Genomic DNA, 15,058 nt, shown 5'->3' with positions numbered 1-15,058 from the left:
TAAAGAGGCTTGCCCATTTGCCTCGCCGCTTTCAGGGATTCGAACCCGAACCCTCTCGGTTGTGAGCCGAGCGTGCTAACCACTACACTACGCGGTGTGTGTGTGTGTGTGTGTGTGTGTGTGTGTGTGTGTGTGTGTGTGTGTGTGTGTGTGTGTGTGTGTGTGTGTTCACTGTTTGATCTGCTGCAGTCTCTGACGAGACAGCCAGACGTTACCCTACGGAACGAGCTCAGAGCTCATTATTTCCGATCTTGGGATAGGCCTGAGACCAGGCACACACCACACACCGGGACAACAAGGTCACAACACCTCGATTTACATCCCGTACCTACTCACTGCTAGGTGAACAGGGGCTACACGTGAAAGGAGACACACCCAAATATCTCCACCCGGCCGGGAAATCGAACCCCGGTCATCTGGTGTGTGTGTGTGTGTGTGTGTGTGTGTGTGTGTGTGTGTGTGTGTGAGTGTTGTTGTTGTTTTTTACGTTGTTGTTGACTGAACTTGAGAGATAATCCCTTAAGGTAGGTTTACACTTACGCACTTTTTTGTTACGGCCTGGTACGGCGTGGGCCGCACCAATGTCGCCCTAAAGTCGCAGCAAAGCGTGCCACCATCACGCTGGCGGCATTTGTTGCGGCGCGCCAAATTCGTACGGCGCCGCTCAGATTTTAAAACTTTTCAAATTTTCGAGCGGTACCGTGCGGCTTGATGACGCCGCACGAATCCAAGGGCGAAGGAGGAACAATGGAGGGAACTGGTACGGGAATTCGAAAATTGCACCTTCCAGCAAGTACGCAAGTATTTCGAGGGACGGCGAACCGACTTCGGAAAAATAGAGAAGAAGGAGAACAAGAGGAAACACCATTCGCTCTTGTCATTCCACTGCGCCTGCATCCGATGAGTAATACTGGGCCAGGTAATTTCTGACTGCCTTTGCTCGCCGTGTGTAGTTCGGTCCCCTTCTTGCCATGAGTTGTACCATGAGGTTCAGTGACTCCTCCCTCCAAGTACCAGGGACGACATCATGTTGTTGGTCCTCATGGTCGACAACGGTGCAAGCAATTGGGTAGTGTTGCAGTGTCAGGTTATGCATGACACATGTACACATCGTTAGCTTGCAAACAGGGACATCTTGTTGCATTGTCCTTCCGAAGATTCGCCATCTCATCTGTAGCAGCCCGAATGCGTTTTCCACCACACGACGAGCGCGAGATAGTCTGTAGCTGTATAGTCATTCGGTGGGATCTTGTGATTGGTGGGAGTAGGGTTTCATCATCCACGTCTTGAGAGCGAAGGCATCGTCGGCGACTATGTGGTAGGGGATGGGTTCGTCGTCGTTGGGCAGAGTTGTGTCATGAGGGAAGTGTGCACGGTTGTTATTGATGGCCCTGGCCAGGGTGCACATCTGCCAGGTACCTCCATCCCCAGCGCCTCCTTCTGCACCGACGTCGATGTACAAGAACTTGTAATTTGCATCGGAGAAGGCCATGAGGACGATGCTGTGGAACTTTTTGTAATTGAAGTACAGTGACCCTCCACCTCTGGGTTTCTTGATTGCGACGTGCTTCCCATCCAGGGCTCCCACACAATTGAAGTAGTTCCACTTTGAGGCGAATCGTTGTGCTACGTTCTTCCATTCTTCTGGTGCCTTGGGGCACTTCATCACTTCTGGTTTGTAGGTGTCGATAATGGCATCGCAGACTATCGGGATAAACCGGCATATGGAAGCCTTGGAGACTCTGAAGCTGTATTGGAGACTTGGATAGTCGTTCCCAGTTGCCAGGTGCCGGAGGGTGACCGCCAACTTAAGTCCCACCTCTTGTGCATTCCGCATTCTAGTGTCCTCCTTCAAAATGGGCGTCAGCCTCTCAACCATCTCCTGGAACAATTCTGGGTAGATGCGTAGGAAATTCTTGTGTCCTTCGGGGTTCTCTTTGTTCAATTCTTGTAGCAATTGGTCGTAGTTTCCATATAACTGTCGCCGTGTCAGCCACTCCCGACTCCATAACCGCCCTGCCCTGCCGTCCTTTCTTCGCAATCGTTCTGGTGGGTGTGGCACTGCAGTACGTCTTCTTCTTCTCCACTCGTAGACGACCTGGACTGCACAAATATAAAGTACAGCTGCCAAAAATCTCTGGGTCTCCTGGGGTGAGAGGCTCTGGATGTCCATACTGTATGCTGGCTGGCAAAAGAATGAGGCATGTACTTGCCAGACCTTTATATATACCCTTGGTTCATATCCGACACGGTTTGGAACGGTGCATGTGCAACAATCATGCATCGTTCCACGTCGTGTCTCGTGCACATGTGCGCTCACTCCGCAACAACACCGCAAGCTACCGGCAACAACACCGCAAGCTACCCGCGACACACCGCAACCACCCGCAAGAGGCCGTGCTATGCCGTATGAAACCGCGCCATCAAAAGCCGCAAACACCGCGCCACCGCCGTGACACTGCGCAAGACACCGCAACATTACCGCAACAACACGTAACACACCGCACGAAAACAAGGGACGCCGCCCAATAACAATCATTTTGCCTCTCACCGCGCCACCTGGCTGGCGTCTTTAGTGCGGCCCACGCCGTACCAGGTCGTAACACAAAAGTGCGTAAGTGTAAACCTACCTTTAGTTAAGTTACTTGGAGTCTATTTACGCATGTGTACATAGAAAGCCTTTTATGTCAATAAACTGTCTAACCTTATCAGTATGAAATATGGAGTATATGCCAGTGCTGCTGAGAAGATTGGTGAATGGCAGAGTGAATAAGTGAGGGAAGCAAGTGGATGTGTTGGTACTGGTACTGTGTGGATTTAAAGGATTAAATAATCCTCAAATTAAGTCATCACAAGGGAGCCCCCCTCCAATGAAGTAATTTGTCCTGCTGCTAGGCAACAAAGGCCATATAGCTGCTAAATGTCATTAGTGGGGTTCGAATCGATGCCCTGCAATCTACCACCATAATGGCAGAATGCGGCGCCTAATCCGCGTGACCACTAAGGACACGGTACTGTGTGGAGAGACGAACAAAAGGACGATTGAAGCTTTGAAGGAGTTCCAGGAGAAAATATGTTGTACTTGATGTAGAAATTAGTGATATGAAAGATGGTGTCTGTATTCTGTTTGTGGTATTATTTATCCTTACAGGAGTTACTGATACAAAGGCCTCGGTAGGTCAGAAGTAATCCCGAGCTATCTGAAACAGCAAGTCAAGATCAAGAATGCCTGACGGAGTTGTTTACATGGTGGTGGCAGCCACGCAGCGCCGCAGCCTGCAGGCTTCACGGGAATCGATCATCACTGGTGAAGGCAAGTGACTTCAAAACACGTTAGGGTGTGAGAACAATTTATGAATCTTGCCTCAAGTTGTAGAGTGAAAAAGATGCAAGTCCTTTGCGTTGTTTGTGCCACAAGGGGCCAGTGCAGTAGCGCCGCCGCTACCACTGGCTGGCCGAGGCACGGTCTCTTGTAGTGTTTCTTCCTAATGTGTGGGTGGTCAGGGTGGATGATTTAGTGCCAGCCGCTGTGTAACGCAAAAGTAGTTGCCACAGTTGTGATGGCTGCCTGCAGTGGTGGTGAGGTTTGAAGTATTAGTATGATTAGTGTAGAGGTTGCGTCCCCGCCTCGTGTCCACAGACCCACAGTGACGTGACCACGGGGCGAGTGAACTGTGCGGTCAGTGTTTACCACCGGCCCTTGTCAGCAGCGCATGACACCCTACATGTTGTGGCAGTACACTCATTCACTGTACTCCACGTCTGTCAAGTTCTTTTGGGGCGCTTGGCTCTTACTGACCCATATTGATGCTCCTGAAAATCAACACATTGTGCTAAATAAATTAGTTACATTAGGTTTAAGTTAGGTTATGTTAGCTTAGATTAAGTTTGTTTTGGTTTAGTTGGACGAGGATACCAAAGTAAAAAAAATTTTGCATTGCTGAAAAGTCTAAGGAGGCAAATTACCATATTCGGCAAAGGAAGGACCTTCTGTAAACCTTTACCAGTGCGGGGCAGGGGACAGTCTCGGTGTGAAGGATAAGGTAGTGTGTACTGTCAGGCCATGCTATGGATGCAAGACCCTGGCTATGCTATGCCTATTTAGTACTGTCACTGGCTACTCGGGACTGACATGGCTGAAAGAATTTGTGTCTGTGTGTGTGTGTGTTTCACTGTTTGATCTGCTGCAGTCTCTGACGAGACAGCCAGACATTACCCTACGGAACGAGCTCAGAGCTCATTATTTCCGATCTTGGGATAGGTCTGAGACCAGGCACACACTACACACCGGGACAACAAGGTCACAACTCCTCGATTTACATCCCGTACCTACTCACTGCTAGGTGAACAGGGGCTACACGTGAAAGGAGACACACCCAAATATCTCCACCCGGCCGGGAATCGAACCCGGTCCTCTGGCTTGTGAAGCCAGCGCTCTAACCACTGAGCTACCGGGCCGTGTGTGTGTGTGTGTGTGTGTGTGTGTGTTCACCTGTGTTGTATTCACCTAGTTGTAATTTTACAGGGCCTGGGTATCATACTCGTGTGGCCCCGTCTCCATATCTACACACATCCAACTTTCCTTTAAAACTATGCACACTCCTCGCTGACACCACCTCCTCACTCAAACCATTCCACACCTCCACACATCTCTGTGGGAAACTATATTTCTTCACATCCTTCAAGCATATTCCCTTGGCTATCTTTTTACTATGCGATCTCGTAGTTCTATTTAAATTTTCCTCTCTCAACATCATTTGCTCATTATCCACTTCATCCAAACCGTTCAACAGTTTATAAACCTGTATTAAATCTCCTCTTTCTCTTCTTTGTTCCAAGGTAAGCAAATTCATTTCTTTTAATCTCTCCTCATAGGTCATTTCTGCCAATTCCGGAACCATTTTTGTTGCCATTCTCTGCAATCTCTCCAATTTCCTTATATGCTTCTTTTTATAAGGGGACCAAACCACCCCAGCATATTCCAATCTTGGTCTAATTACCGTACTAATTAATTTCTTCATCATATCTTTATCCATATAATGGAAGGCTAATCCAATATTTCTAATCAAATTATGTGTTTCTCGAAACATCTTGTCAATATGAGCCTCAAACTGCCCATGGTCTTATATTATCACTCCCAAATCCTTTTCCTTTTCCACCTTTTTCAACACTACTCCTTCACCCATCTTATATGACCCTCTTGGCCGTCTTCCACTCTTCCCCATCTCCATTACATGACTTTTGCTCAGATTAAATTCCATCTCCCACCTCTTGCTCCACTCCCAAATCCTATCCAGATCTGCCTGTAAAATTTCACAATCTTCTTCACTCTTCACACACCTACACAACTTCGCATCATCCGCAAACAAATTAATATAACTGTTTACTCCCTCTGGCATATCATTAATATAGACAAGGAAAAGTATTGGTGCCAGCACTGAACCTTGTGGGACTCCACTCTCCACCACCAACCAGTCCGACTTTGCATCCCTTATTACCGTTCTCATCTCCCTCCATCTCAAGTAGTTTTCCATCCACTTTAACACTTTTTCCTTCAGTCCTCCATAAATCTCTAATTTCCATAGCAGTCTCATGTGAGGTACCTTGTCAAAAGTTTTTTTAAATCCAAATATACACAGTCCATCCATCCTCTCTCTCTTGTATTTTGTCAACCACTCTTGAATAAAAGCTCAGTAGATTTGTTACACATGACCTCCCTTTCCTAAAGCCAAATTGATGATCCGATAATAACTTATGATCCTCCAGGAACCGTATCCAATATTTCTTTATCACCCTCTCACAAATCTTACCGACCACACTTGTTAGAGACACAGGTCTATAGTTAAGAGGCTCTTCCTTACTGCCTCCCTTATAAATGGGCACCACTTCAGCTCTTTTCCACTCTACTGGTACTTCCCGGTTTCTAATGAGCACCTTATAATATCATATAATGGATCAATCAATTCTTCTCTATATTCTTTCAATAATTTGCCTGAAACTTCATCTGGTCCCATCGCTTTATCATCTTTAAGTTCCTCCAACATTTTATATAACTCCTTTTTAGGTATCTTAATGTCATCCATGTACACATTTCCTTCAACATTCTGAGGCTTTACAAACATTCTTTCTTTAGTAAATACTTGTTGAAACTTATTATTTAGCAATTCTGCAATATTCTTAGGGTCATCTACTATCTCTTGCTCTCCTTTTAATCTTTCAATGGACTCTCTCTTTTTAAGTTTACCCATTTATGAACCTGTAAAACAATTTTGGATGTTCCTTACTCTGTGTGTGTGTGTGTGTGTGTGTGTGTGTGTGTGTGTGTGTGTGTGTGTGTGTGTGTGTGTGTGTGTGTGTGTGTGTGTGTGTGTGTGTGTGTGTGTACACACGTGTTTGATCTGCTGCAGTCTCTGACGAGACAGCCAGACGTTACCCTACGGAATGAGCTCAGAGCTCATTATTTCCGATCTTCGGATAGGCCTGAGACCAGGCACACACCACACACCAGGACAACAAGGTCACAACTCCTCGATTTACATCCCATACCTACTCACTGCTAGGTGAACAGGGGCTACACGTGAAAGGAGACACACCCAAATATCTCCACCCGGCCGGGGAATCGAACCCCAGCCGGGCTGCGTGCATGCATTTGTGTGGTACTGCCTTGTGTACAATAGCTGACTTTGATATAGGTTAAATACATTATGGAAATAGATAATTGCTATTTTGCTATCAATGATTTATTTTATTGTATTTTTTTTGCAGATAACAAAATGTTTGACTCCTCAGACTCAGATGATGAGTCCAGCCAAGCTTCTGTCCAAACTCTTAAAGTGGACTGGTAAGTAGGTGCAGAATATTGATATTTCTGCAGAATATCCTCTCAATATCTTGCAATTTAGTAAGAATGTAGGACTTTGATGAACTGTACAGTTGAAGCATAGTGTGTTAAAAATCATTTCCATGTAACCAAGATGAACCTTTGTGTTGATGATGTATAAAAGTTTAGGATTGGAAACACCGAGACAAAATTATTTGATCAGGCAGGTAACTCAAAGGTGTTTCAGTCCTATACTGGTGTTGTTAAGGAGTTATGATAATGTTGAGATGAGGGTTGAGTTGTGCAGTGTAGGTGTAAAGGTTGGTGGTGCAGCACACCAGTAATGGTAGTGTTGAGGTGTAAAGGTTGGTGGTGCAGCACACTGGTAATGGTAGTGTTGAGGTGCAGTGTAAATGTAATGGTTGGTAGTGTAGCACACCAGTAATGTGCCTCTCCTTCACCCAGGCTGGACATGTCCTTCATGGGCTGCCCTCAAAGTGTTGCTCTCAGTGGCTTGCCTGGCTGCCGCTTCAGAAATATTTACCAGAATTTGAGTATGGATCTAAGTAAGTTTTATCTGTTGTAAGTAGTGTATTGTTTGTCATCTTGATTATTTGTAAGTACAAGAAGTATCTCATTGACTTTTTTATGTGAGAGAGGAATAATTCAGGGGAAGGTAAAAGGCAACAGGAATATGCAGTGATGGTACATAAAACCAGGAGTAAGTGGGAATTTCTCTCCCGTTTAGCTCAATTTTTTTAAGGCTCCAGTGAAGTCATATTCTGCAGGAATGTACTTTGCTATAAAATGAGTTACCTACATGTTCTTTTTATTATGACAGGGCAATATATATGTAATGTATGGCATGGCTTGTTGAAATATTCTTTGTGTGATGAATAAAGTGTAAATTGAATGAATTTGTTTCAGATAAATTGACTGACCTGGGAATCCTGGAGGTGGTGGTGTTGGTGACGAAGGGAGAGCTGCGGAAGTACCGAGTGCCACACCTGATGCACGAGTACGAGATGCGAGGCATTGCTGTCCACCACTACCCTGTGCCGGACGGCTTGACCCCCTCCATTGAGAATGTCATGGCCATTGTTGACTTAGTACGACTTGCACTGGAGAAGAAAAGAAAAATTCTTATTCAGTAAGTGTATTGTGTTTGTAGTAACTTGAGATGATATTAACTATTCAACATTCTTCCTTCTTTCCACCTCTCTGATGCAAGAGTTAACCACTACTCTCACTCATTCATCCCATTCTCTGGTAAACTATGGAACTCCCTGCTTGCTTCTGTATTTCTATATACCAATCACTTCAACTCATTTAAGAGGGAGGTTTCAAGACGCTTATACCATTCTTTTGGCCAACCCTCTTGATCCTGTTCAGTGACTGGCATCTCAGTGGGCCTTTATATTTTATCTATTGTTTTTGTTGCTCTTGGCCAGTTTTCCACTCTTACATAAACAGGAATACGATAAAACATTGTTAGTCTCTTTCTTTACAGCTGCATGGGAGGTTTAGGGCGAGCGTGTGTGATGGCTTCTTGTTTGCTGCAATATTTTGATAACTCCCTCACTCCAGACCAAACCATATTTATTTTGAGGGAGCTGAGGGGAGCCTGTGCAGTACAGACAGTGAAGGTCAGTTTGTTATGGTGTCAGTATTTTATTTATATATCCAGTACTTAACATTCACTATTCATGGCAGCAAGAGATAAGTTCTGAAATATCCATATCAAATGTGCAATTCAGCTTCCCAGTTTATTGATTTGTGAAACATTTGTAATTTTAAATACTTTATCTATTGTGATTGCCACTCACTTCCTGATGTTTGTCTGCTTATAGTGATGAATTCAATTTTTAGCATAGCAATGTTTTGAACAATAGAAAACTCCATCATTATAAATTGATGTTCATGGATAACATGTAGGATCTTCCCAAAATATATATTTTTCTGTAATATTTTTTTTATTTATTTATTTTTTTCAGCAATATAACTTCATTCAAGAATTTAGGAGTTATTGTGAAGCATGGATGGATGAAGACATTGAGCGTTCTGTGTCTCGATGACAGCCAGATCCAGCGGACTACAGGTTGTAACATGTCCAGTGCAATGCTGGTGCAGAAAGTTGAAAGCTTCACACAGGACAAGGATGGAAGCAGGGTAAAACATCATTATCACTGAGTCACAAGAGCCAGTGCATGGTAAAGGTATGCTGTTGATGGAGTAATATACTCATATGCAGGACTACAGACATCCGTATTCCATGTTATGAATCAGCTGTGATAAATGAAGTATGTTACTTTGTAAAATAACATTACTTGCAGTTATTTAATACATTGTGAACATAATCTAGTCATTATCAAAGATGGAAGTGTTGTATACAGTATGTTTATATTATGTACCATGATTTTTTAAAGATTGATATTTTATTATTTTATTATAATCATCATCATCATTGTAATTTTTCATTGTTAGCATGAAGCTTCTTACTTTACTCAAGAGCAGATATGAGGAAGCTCCTCATGTGACAGACAGACATGAACAACAGTTGTGTCTTGTTTTGATGGCTATCACAACACTTGCAGGAATGACTCACTCCATCCATACACCACTCATACACATGTCCCATACTCAACCATCATCAACGCTAAGAGCTTCATGTCATACTTGTATGGGGCAAAATGATAGGTACACTCTTTTGATGTATTATTTTCTAAGCAGTTGTTTTTAACACATCTTTATTTTTTTCTGTTTGACAGACTCCTCTCCATTACAGCCTCTGAACACAAATTGTATTTGTTCAAGAAGATCATTTGTATCCAGAAAACTCATATTCATAATTTTTCCTATTAAAAACAAAGAAAAAAACAAGTAGTGTCATCAGTCACAGGCACACTCATTCTGAAGCCAAGAGGGATTACATTTTGTAACAAACACTGCTAAAAACATTACTTGGGAAATCATTAACGAAATAATGAATAACAGTCAAGCAAGGATGATGGGCAAAATTCTTTGCAAGGATTCCTTCTTGCTGCTTCCATGCTCTCCAGTCACCCTCACTGGAGAGGGTGTTTGTCTCCTCACCTGCAAGCTGTATTGTAGGTAGCATAGCAAAAGCACAAGTAATGATGTGGGTCCTTGCAATACAGGAGAGACAGCACACACATAGCAACAATGAATGAAGTAGATGTATTTCTGACAAAGTGTTACCAGTTAACTTTCAAAATCCCTCAATAGTATTCAGAGAATGAATTCCTTCACATCACAGTTCTGTATATTTCCATAGTTAAAAACAGGAACATTCATATTCAGGTTTGAAAATATATTTAAATACCATTTCAATTACGCAAACCACGTTCAGATTTTTTCATGTTCAGAGGTTCTACTGTACTGTACTTTTTCATTCTTCAATCTTTACTGGTCTCTAAGAGTAGTTGTAATGCTGAGGACAGTTTGATGTTGTATAGTCTTTTGAATATTCCTACCTATCCATATGCTAGGCTATGACTCCTCTTAAAAGGAAGGATAACCTACCTTGTCTCATTGTGTGACGTGAGTGAAGTGGCAGCCAAGCATTCCCTTGTCAAGTAAGTGTGAGGAAGAGATGTCTTCAGGAAGAGCTTTAGATAAAGAAGAGCTTGCCAAATATGCTTTGTGTTTGTTGAAATGTTATGATGAATGTATTACTGCTGTTGTCATGGTGGTGGTCTTAATTGTTCCTGTTAGAAATATATGAGATCAAAACTGTTTGAGTGGAGCAGCTTTGAGTGATGCTGGAATAATTTAGCATCACCCTATCAAATTCATTCATGAGTCATGAAGGTGAGCCACGTATCTTAGAAATTCCTACAAGATTAATTATGAATACTCCGAAAATTGTATTCACTAAGTATTTGATTCAAGCATGTCTTCTTTTATGTAGAAAGCCCAAGACCCCCCAAAAAAAATGGAAAAAAACACATTGAGGTGCTAATACTTAAAGGAAAGTGCCAAAAGAATTATTGAGCAGTGAAGTATGTTGAATCGTCTCTAGAAAGATAGTCGGCCATAGTTAGGGGAAATTCAGAAACAGGCAGGTACGGAAAAGATTATTTCCAAGTACGTATTCTGATAGGTAGAATGAAATGGTCAGAGGGGGAGAATTGCGACCACATTAATTGCTGCTTGGATACAGTGACCATTGCAGGTGCTACTTGGATGACATTAGGGAACAGGGTGGCATTGCTGGCCGCTTATATTTCTACAATTAAGAAAGAACAATGCAATACTTGTATAGATATACTATGGATATTAGGTGATTGTACACTCCATTGACATCCAAGTCTCCAATCTTGGTCCCTGACTGTTCTTCCTTTGCACTCCTCTGTTCACAAGTTTGTGCTAGGGAATGTTTGGCTGCCACCACATTTTCACTTGCCATATTTGTATGTGTGTAAACTAGAGACTAATGTCTAAGGTGAAACTCTCCTTAGGTTTCATAATTTTTTACTCTAATTATTGATTTGATACAAGAAAAGGAGATTTAGATGAACTTACCTAGCTGCTGTGTACCTCTCTTGCCATGTAAGGATTAAGATTGCATCTGTCCTCTTACCTTGAGGTCATTATTAGCCTACTTATTACAAGTAACTTTGTAATCTCAAACTAACCATAGACTCTACAACTACAGAATTTACCTATACTTACATGGTCATGACTATGTACACCAGTTTGCATCACCTAGGTGGTGGTATTTTGCTAATGTGGATTTCTAGTGTTGGCTTGATGTCTTTGGCGAAAGACTAAGTAGATATGATGCAGTCTCATTGTTTGTGTTGATCTTCCACATTCCTCTTCATTATTAAGTCACACTTTTAGCCATCAGCACTGTTGGTGGTGGCAAGCTGGTTAAAAGAGCTGGAAACGTGATGGCATTGTACGAGAAACTATCCCAGTCTGTGGCTTGCTTTATGATTGCCGGCTGTCTTCGTGTTGGATATCAGGCAAAGACAAATAATATCACTATTTTCTTTTTCATTCTCTGTAGGTTTAGCAGGCCTGTCTTAACCTGAATTTACTTACAAGAACCACCAGCAGTTTTTTTTTTTTTTTTTCCATATGTAGGAGTAGGAGGGAATGAGCCAAGGATAACCAAACTTTTTAAAAAGGTGTTGGTCCCCAAACTGGGTCAAAAGAGTTAGCTAAATGTAAGCTTATGGGATAAATGTCTTGAAACCTCTTCCTTCAATGACTTAGTCATAGGAAGATAGTAATACAGAAGCAATCAAGAGTTCACCAGAGGAAGGGACTAAGGATTGAGAATACAGATTAACTCCTGCATTAGAGAAGAGGACAGAATAGGAGAATAGGGGTGAGAGAAAGAAGAGTGTCTTGTGCAACAAGACCACAGGAGAAGAGGAGGCACATGGTTAGTGAGATCAGAAGAGCAGTTGGCAATGATAAGTTGTGATAGAAGACAGCAAGTGATACAACATTGCAGAGTCAGAAAGAGACTGAAGATGGTATGTCAGAAGAGAGATGAAATGAAAAGCTTTTGATTCCACTCTATCTGAAAGAATATGAGTGGAACCCTTCCCATACATATGAAGCATACTCTGTACAAGGACAGATAAGACCACTATGGTCTTGTTTTATCAGGATCATAATCCTGATAGTTGGCTTGGTGTTATTATATGTTTAAATTTGTTTCCTTATTTTTCTAGTTATTCATTAATTGATTTGTCTTGACACAGAAGAGATTAGCCTAGGGCTGTAAACAAATTAATGCAAAGTCATGTTGGTGTAGAAGTGTGTTGCTTGTCCCTTGTTGAGGTTTTTCTTAGGAAGGAAGGTAGAGCAGCATCAAAACAAGGTGTTTGAGGGCACTAGTGTAACGGATCAGAAAAAAAAAAAAAAAAGGAACAGGATTTTTTGCTTCTTACTTCAATTACTTTTCCTTTGTATTGTCTTTTGGCAACTTTGTTTCTTCTTCCTAGTGTGGTCATTGTGGCTATTTGCAGTTTGCTGATGTTTCAGTGGATTATCATCGATGTGCCATATTTTGCTTTTTGTGAACCTCTCCTATCAGTGTTACATACCTTAGTGTTTTGTTATTTAACTTATCAAATTATTTTGCTCATTTTTCATTCTCCAATTTTTGGGTTTCATAGTACACAGTAATGCTCAATGTTTTTTTTTTTTATTATTATTTTCATGATGTAAAAAACTTTTCTGCACTCTTGGAACACCATTCAGAGATTGACCTTGTTTAGAATACTCCTTTTAATTTTGTTGTAGGATTTAATCTGCTTTTTCTATTTGTCATTTGTTTGAATTCATTTGAAATACTTTGTTCTTATAACAAAATACTTCTGTTCTGAGATGACCCTTGGTTTTTAATACCGATTCTTTCCTCTGACAAGTAACTTGTGTCTGTGAAGGAGACTGAGATAGCTTTGGATAAGAGATTGGCTTGGCAGGGAGACAAATGTTCTCTTAACCAGCTTGAATGTACAGTAACTTTAGCTGTGTTTTGTGACTTGTGGTTTTATATGTTTGAAATGAGAGAGAAAGATTTAGCTGTTAGGTCTATAAGATAGATTTTTATATACAAATATTTAATAATTTCAATATTCTATCATATTTTTTATCTCCAAAGTTTTGCTTTGGAGAACAAGACAGATGAATGGACAGAATCACTTTATTAGGAGGTATGCTGTGATGATTTTTACCAATTACTCAGACACCTCAAAGCACTTCAAGCTTGACTAATTAAAGAAGAAAAGGAGTAGTGTGCTCTCAAGTTACCATTACTATATGCTCATAATGAATTTATTGGTAGAAAATTACACTACTATCAGAATTTTGTGGAATGCATGTGTTGAACATAATGCTCCTACAGTAATTTGCAGTCATCATTAAGTACAGGGAAACATTCATTACACTAATATGGTGGTACTCCTCCAAGGCTGCATCTCTGTTTTCAAAATAGAGATAAGAGATATTAATCAACAGAATGAAAATGTATTCTGCATTCTTTCATAGAGTTGTCCACTTCTCTTCTAAAACAATTCTGCTCCTGTGGTTCTCTTTGAATGTGTATCATAGGAGAAATAGTTATACAGTACTAACCATTCTCCTGAGGGTGGCAAGCAAAATAAATGTTATTGACTTGATAGTTGTCTCTCTCACATCTTACAGTAAGTCTCTGGATGTTGCAGCAAATTTAACTTTTAGATAAATATTTTGAATCTCTCTCTCTCTCTCTCTCTCTCTCTCTCTCTCTCTCTCTGCATGCATGCCTTTTATATCCTAATGTTGTTTGTCAGTGCAATGTTTTCCCCTACATTCAACATACTTTGCCAGGCAAGATGCCTTTTCTTTTGCTTGAAGCATTTTTTAATGTTACATTTTTTAAGTCTGTAATTCATTCCATTTTGACATCACAGCTTGTGTGTTCCTTATGATTGGCCAGTGCTTACAGCACACGTTTTGCCTGTGATCAGCTAAGGCTTAGTATCCATTCATGTTCCTTTGTTGGGGTCCCCTGCTCAGCTTCTCAGTGGCTAAATAATATGCTATGATGTCAAGATTTTATATTAATGTCATGTTTTACGCAGCACATACGTACAACTGATTTTTCTATTGCAAGTCTCCAAATGTGCCCTGTGGCTGCCCTTTATTAGGCACAGGTCATGCCTGTGTTAAACTTTGTAAGGTGCTTCTGGCAGCCCCTCACACCGTACCAGCATCTCACAGCAACAGTCAGTTCGCGTCTGTGTCTCAGGACCAGGTTGTGCAACATGCTACTATCTAAAGTCTCATTAGTGAACACCACAAACTCTACATTGTGTTAAATTTGCATCTGGAATGCAAGGTGACAGAGCTTACACCTGTAACATTCCAAAGAATATTCACTGACATTACCTGCTGATGCACATAAGAATTTGCATCACAAATTTAATAATACATAAAATGTTGAGAACATGAAATCATCTGTGTGCAAAGTAAAGGTTTAGAGTTTAGCCTCCCACCAGGGAACAAAAAAGTTGGTTCTGATAGTGATGGTGAATGGGACAGGCAAATACTGAAGGCCTTGGTAATATCTGTCGCAGCTTTTGTCCATGTGTCGCACTTCTTGAAGTGTGAAGTCTAGTTGCCACATCTGAAACAGCAAAAGCCTGTACACTTAAACATTTTCTCACATATCCTACAACTCAAACAAGCACATTGCAACACAGTGCAACATGA

The 15,058-nt window shown here is 41.5% G+C and overlaps 2 protein-coding genes across 3 annotated transcripts in view; one reads left to right on the top strand and one right to left on the bottom strand.

Moving 5' to 3' along the window:
- The first annotated feature begins 3,193 nt into the window (after window positions 1-3,193).
- Window positions 3,194-13,981, top strand: LOC123519921 (cyclin-dependent kinase inhibitor 3-like). Of its 2 annotated transcripts, none has more exons than XM_045281624.1 (6): window positions 3,194-3,313; window positions 6,766-6,841; window positions 7,286-7,386; window positions 7,748-7,970; window positions 8,331-8,466; window positions 8,815-13,981. In XM_045281624.1, exons 1-6 carry the CDS (start codon window positions 3,226-3,228, stop codon window positions 8,893-8,895), a joined length of 705 nt encoding a protein of 234 aa, XP_045137559.1. In that variant the 5' UTR covers window positions 3,194-3,225; the 3' UTR covers window positions 8,896-13,981. The 2 variants fall into 2 exon arrangements, with proteins under 2 accessions (XP_045137559.1, XP_045137560.1); XM_045281625.1 differs by lacking the exon at window positions 3,194-3,313 and adding an exon at window positions 3,436-3,579.
- LOC123519799 overlaps window positions 13,409-15,058 on the bottom strand; it is a 34,366-nt gene continuing 32,716 nt past the window's right edge. Inside the window, exon 12 of the mRNA XM_045281316.1 lies at window positions 13,409-14,988. Within this exon, the coding sequence (XP_045137251.1) occupies window positions 14,830-14,988 (159 nt within the window). The 3' untranslated portion in view covers window positions 13,409-14,829. The remainder of the gene's footprint in view (window positions 14,989-15,058) is intronic.

This window comes from Portunus trituberculatus, chromosome 46 (assembly GCF_017591435.1).
Source record: "Portunus trituberculatus isolate SZX2019 chromosome 46, ASM1759143v1, whole genome shotgun sequence".
Lineage (NCBI taxonomy): Eukaryota > Metazoa > Arthropoda > Malacostraca > Decapoda > Portunidae > Portunus > Portunus trituberculatus.
Note: the sequence above shows the minus strand (reverse complement) of the source record. Positions and strands in the feature narration are given on the sequence as shown.

Excerpts from the sequence above, each read along its gene's own strand:
- LOC123519921 (XM_045281624.1), top strand. The coding sequence starts at position 3,226 with ATGCCTGACGGAGTTGTTTACATGGTGGTGGCAGCCACGCAGCGCCGC. Across the intron at positions 6,842-7,285 it reads CAAACTCTTAAAGTGGACTG|GCTGGACATGTCCTTCATGG; the intron begins GTAAGTAGGTGC and ends TCCTTCACCCAG. Across the intron at positions 7,971-8,330 it reads AAAAGAAAAATTCTTATTCA|CTGCATGGGAGGTTTAGGGC; the intron begins GTAAGTGTATTG and ends CTTTCTTTACAG.